We start from the raw sequence: 3,990 nt of genomic DNA on the forward strand, positions 1-3,990 counted from the left end.
TCTAAATTTCGAGGATGAAATTTTCTAAGGGGAAGGTAAGTTGTAAACCTGATATTTTCTTGGTTTAATTTCTTTAAATGTGGAAAAAAAAGATAATGGAAATTAAGTGTGTGTGTATATATATATATATATATATTAAATGGTTTTATTAAATAAACTAAAGAAAAGAAAGAAAAGAAAGGATAAAAAGAAAAAAAAGAGAAGAAAAATTCATTTTTTCTTTTCTTCTTCTTCTTCTCTTCCCTTCACCACCAAGCATTTTGAAGAAAATTTCTCATCCAACTTCCATTCTTTTCCTTCTTCAATTTGAAGAGAACATTTAAGAGAGAGTTTGGAAGAAGAAGAGGAATTTTACTAGAATTTTGAGGTTCAAGAAGAGGAGGAGAACTCAAGCAAAGTGTATCCATGGCTGAATTTTTGTTCATTCTGCATATTACTGGTTTTTAATTCAGTTTGAACTCTTCAAAAGGAATTAAGAGGTAAGGTTTACATTTACTGAAAGTTAACTCATTTTCAAACAAACTTTATGAAGAAAGTTGGAGCAAATTCGGATATTCATTGGGTGCTTTTTGATAAAGAAAATAGGGCAGTTGGTTTTCAATCGAAATCATAAGGTCTCCGGTTTTTCTTGTATTTCAGAGTGTACCGGTAGAGTTAGGATCTCTATTTGATATGGTTGGAAAGATCATGCAATTTACTACAACTTTCATGAAGAAATCATGAACAAAAAACGATAAAAATTCAGTTAAATTGTAGGGACAGTTTAAAGAGGTCGTGTGCGCGCGATTCTGGAAGTGGTTCTGTTTCGAGGGTTATCTGAGTTTATGCAGGGGGAATCAGATTTACATGTCTTCAGGTAAGTTTTAGAGGATCTCAAAATGAAGATTTTGATATAAAAAACACTCATTGTGGTTAAGTATTGAGAAAGTTATAGTCATTTGAAGTTTATGTTAGAAATCTGGAAATTTCAGAGAGTCGTTGAAATAGGATTTTATTTCTTAAGCTTTGTTTTCGTGAGCGTCATCTTTGGTGCGACATGTTATGCATATCTTTAGAAAACCAGAATGTTTAGAGTTCTAATACTCGGTTGGGTTGTTGGCAGGCCGAGAAGAATTAAACCGAGCTTATAGATCAAGGATCTAGCCCAAGACGGTGAGTGACAAAACCAACTTTGAAATATTTTCCATAACTGTTATTATGATTGAATGCGATAAATGTTTACTTACGAAGCTATCAAAGGTATTTGAATTTCATGACTATTGTCAAGTATACATTTGGAGACTAGATTTTTTAAAGAAATTTATGCTAGCACGTAGATATTAAATGTTTGGAAAGTATTTAAACCACAATGTTTAAAGCAAAGCATGAATTAGTAAGTAGTTTTATTTTAAGAACTACAGTTTTCCACGTAAGAGCTAAGTAAAGTTCGAGCTTTGTGTAAAATGTATAAGCAGGCATGTTTTAATATTTTTAGATGATTTATGAAATTTTCATTAACTACATGACTGAGATCTTCAGCCTGAGGCTAGAGATTACCGTGTGCACAGTGGTTAGATTCCCTTGTTGACGTTGAGTGTACTCCGTAACAACGATGCTGTTGTGAGTGCTGGGCGGGTCCCACTACGACAAAGATGATGTAAGTGCTGGGTGGGCTCCACTACATCGTAGAGCTTGTAAACGTTGTTGTACTGGGTGTACCCTACACAACGTAGATTTGTCATGTTAGTTAAAATGTTTCGATATACTTGATATGCCTTGCTAGATTTTAATGATGAACATGCTGAGTATTTAAGGAAGCTATTCTTAATACAACACGTTTACATTTACGACTTGTATCTTTAAATTCATAGTCTTAAACTGAGTCACTCACTGAGCTTCATAACTCACATTTTCCAAAATGTTTTACCCATTTTCCAGGTAGAGATCGAGTTTCCGGTGCTTGATAAACTGATTTAGTTTACTGAAGCTCCGTTATCGATTGCCAGTACGTGTTTTGAGTTGGGCATAGAGTCTGTTGTGTTATGATGTATATACCTTGTATGTTATAGATACTTCACAGTTTGTATAAGCTTTAGGAACTGTAGTTGTGTAAATTTTTGTTGGTTATATTTTGATTAAGGTGTCTTTAGGTTTACCCATGAAATCGATAAATTTTGAGGTACACTTCATGTATGTGTTTGACTAGCCTATGATCCGCTGTGTTTTGTTGCATGTATAATAGTTTATATACTAGATTGACAAGTTCATCACATGAAAGTTTTAAGCAGAGTCGACAGATACAGGTACAGAAAAGCGTTGTTCGTCGGTTTCACGCCATCTTTTGGTCTAAGGTAGGAGGTAGTCCGGGGGGGTGTGACACAATGATATTCCTAAGACTGCGTTTTGCTCCAGATACGGGAATTACGAGTTCATTGTGATGTCCTTTGGTTTGACTAATGCTCCTGCAGTATTTATGGACTTGATAAACAGAGTGTTTAAGGATTTATTAGACACGTTTGTTATAGTCTTCATTGATGATATCTTGGTTTACTCCAAGGCAGAGGTCGAGCATGAGGATCACTTGCATCAAGTTTTGGGGACTCTTCGAGCTAATAAGCTGTATGCCAAGTTTTTCAAGTGTGAGTTCTGGCTGAAGATGGTATCTTTTCTTGGACATGTAGTGTCCAGTGAGGGAGTTTCTGTAGACCCAACAAAGATTGAAGCTGTTACTAGTTGGCCACAGTCGTCTACAGTCAGTGAGATTCGTAGCTTTATGGGTTTAACAGGTTATTATAAGAGGTTCATGGAAGACTTTTCTCGCATAGCTAGTCCCATTTGTTTAGTTGACCAGTTGACCAAAAAGGGGACTCCATTTGTTTAAGACCTAGCATGTGAGTCTAGTTTCCAGGAGCTCAAGCAGAAGCTTGTGTCTGCCCAGTTCTGACAGTACCAGATGGATCTGAAAGTTTCATGATCTACAGTGATGCCTCAAAGAAAGGACTGGGCTGTGTTCTGATGCAGAAAGGTAAGGTAGTTGCTTATGCCTCCCGTCAGTTGAAGCGTCATGAGCAGAACTACCCTACCCATGACCTAGAGTTGGAAATAGTGGTTTTTGCACTGAAGATATGGAGGCACTACCTGTACGATGAGAAGATACAGATTTTCACTGACCATAAGAGTCTGAAGTACTTCTTCACCCAGAAGGAGTTGAACATGAGGTAGAGGAGGTGGTTTGAGTTAGTGAAAGACTATGATTGCGAGATTTTGTATCACCCAGGTAAGGAAAACGTAGTAGCTGACGCGTTGAGTAGGAAGGTTGCGCATTCAGCAGCGCTCATCACCAAGCAAGCTCCCTTACTAAGAGATCTCGAGAGAGCTGAGATTGCAGTCTCAGTAGGGGAAGTGACCTCACAGTTGGCTCAGTTGACCGTGCAGCCGACCTTGAGACAGAGGCTTATTGTTGCTCAGCTAATTGATCCTTATGTGGTCGAGAAGCGTCTATTAGTAGAGGCAGGGCAAAGTGAGGATTTCTCCATATCCTCAGATGACAAACTTACTTTCGATCGGCGTTTGTGCGTGCCATAAGACAGTGCAGTCAAGGCAGAGCTTTTGACTGAGGCACACAGTTCCCCATTTACTATGCACCCCGGAAGTATGAAGATGTACCAAGACTTGAGGCGTGCTTATTGGTAGAGGAACACGAAGAAAGAAGTGGCAGACTTCGTCAATAGATGTTTGGTGTGCCAGCAGGTGAAGGCACCTAGACAGAAGCCAACAGGGTTGTTGTAACCCTTGGGTGTACTAGAATGGAAATGGGAGAGTGTATCGATGGACTTCATTACAGGACTGCCCAGAACTCTAAAGGGCTATACAGTGATCTGGGTTGTTATCGACAAATCTGGGTTGTTGTCAACAGACTCACAAAATCAGCCCATTTCATTCCAGGGAAGTCCACTTACACTGCCAGTAAGTGGGGACAGTTATATATGACGAAGATAGTGAGACTGCATG

At 38.5% G+C, this 3,990-nt stretch overlaps 1 protein-coding gene across 1 annotated transcript; it reads left to right on the forward strand.

Annotated features, from left to right (window-relative positions):
• Positions 1 to 2,452: 2,452 nt before the first annotated feature.
• On the forward strand, positions 2,453 to 2,860 carry LOC127148449 (uncharacterized mitochondrial protein AtMg00860-like). The gene has a single exon (XM_051082098.1). It carries the CDS (start codon positions 2,453 to 2,455, stop codon positions 2,858 to 2,860), a length of 408 nt encoding a protein of 135 aa, XP_050938055.1.
• Positions 2,861 to 3,990: the final 1,130 nt, after the last annotated feature.

The sequence above is a fragment of the Cucumis melo genome, chromosome 1 (assembly GCF_025177605.1).
Source record: "Cucumis melo cultivar AY chromosome 1, USDA_Cmelo_AY_1.0, whole genome shotgun sequence".
NCBI classification, from domain to species: domain Eukaryota; kingdom Viridiplantae; phylum Streptophyta; class Magnoliopsida; order Cucurbitales; family Cucurbitaceae; genus Cucumis; species Cucumis melo.

Excerpts from the sequence above, each read along its gene's own strand:
- LOC127148449 (XM_051082098.1), top strand. The coding sequence starts at position 2,453 with ATGGACTTGATAAACAGAGTGTTTAAGGATTTATTAGACACGTTTGTT.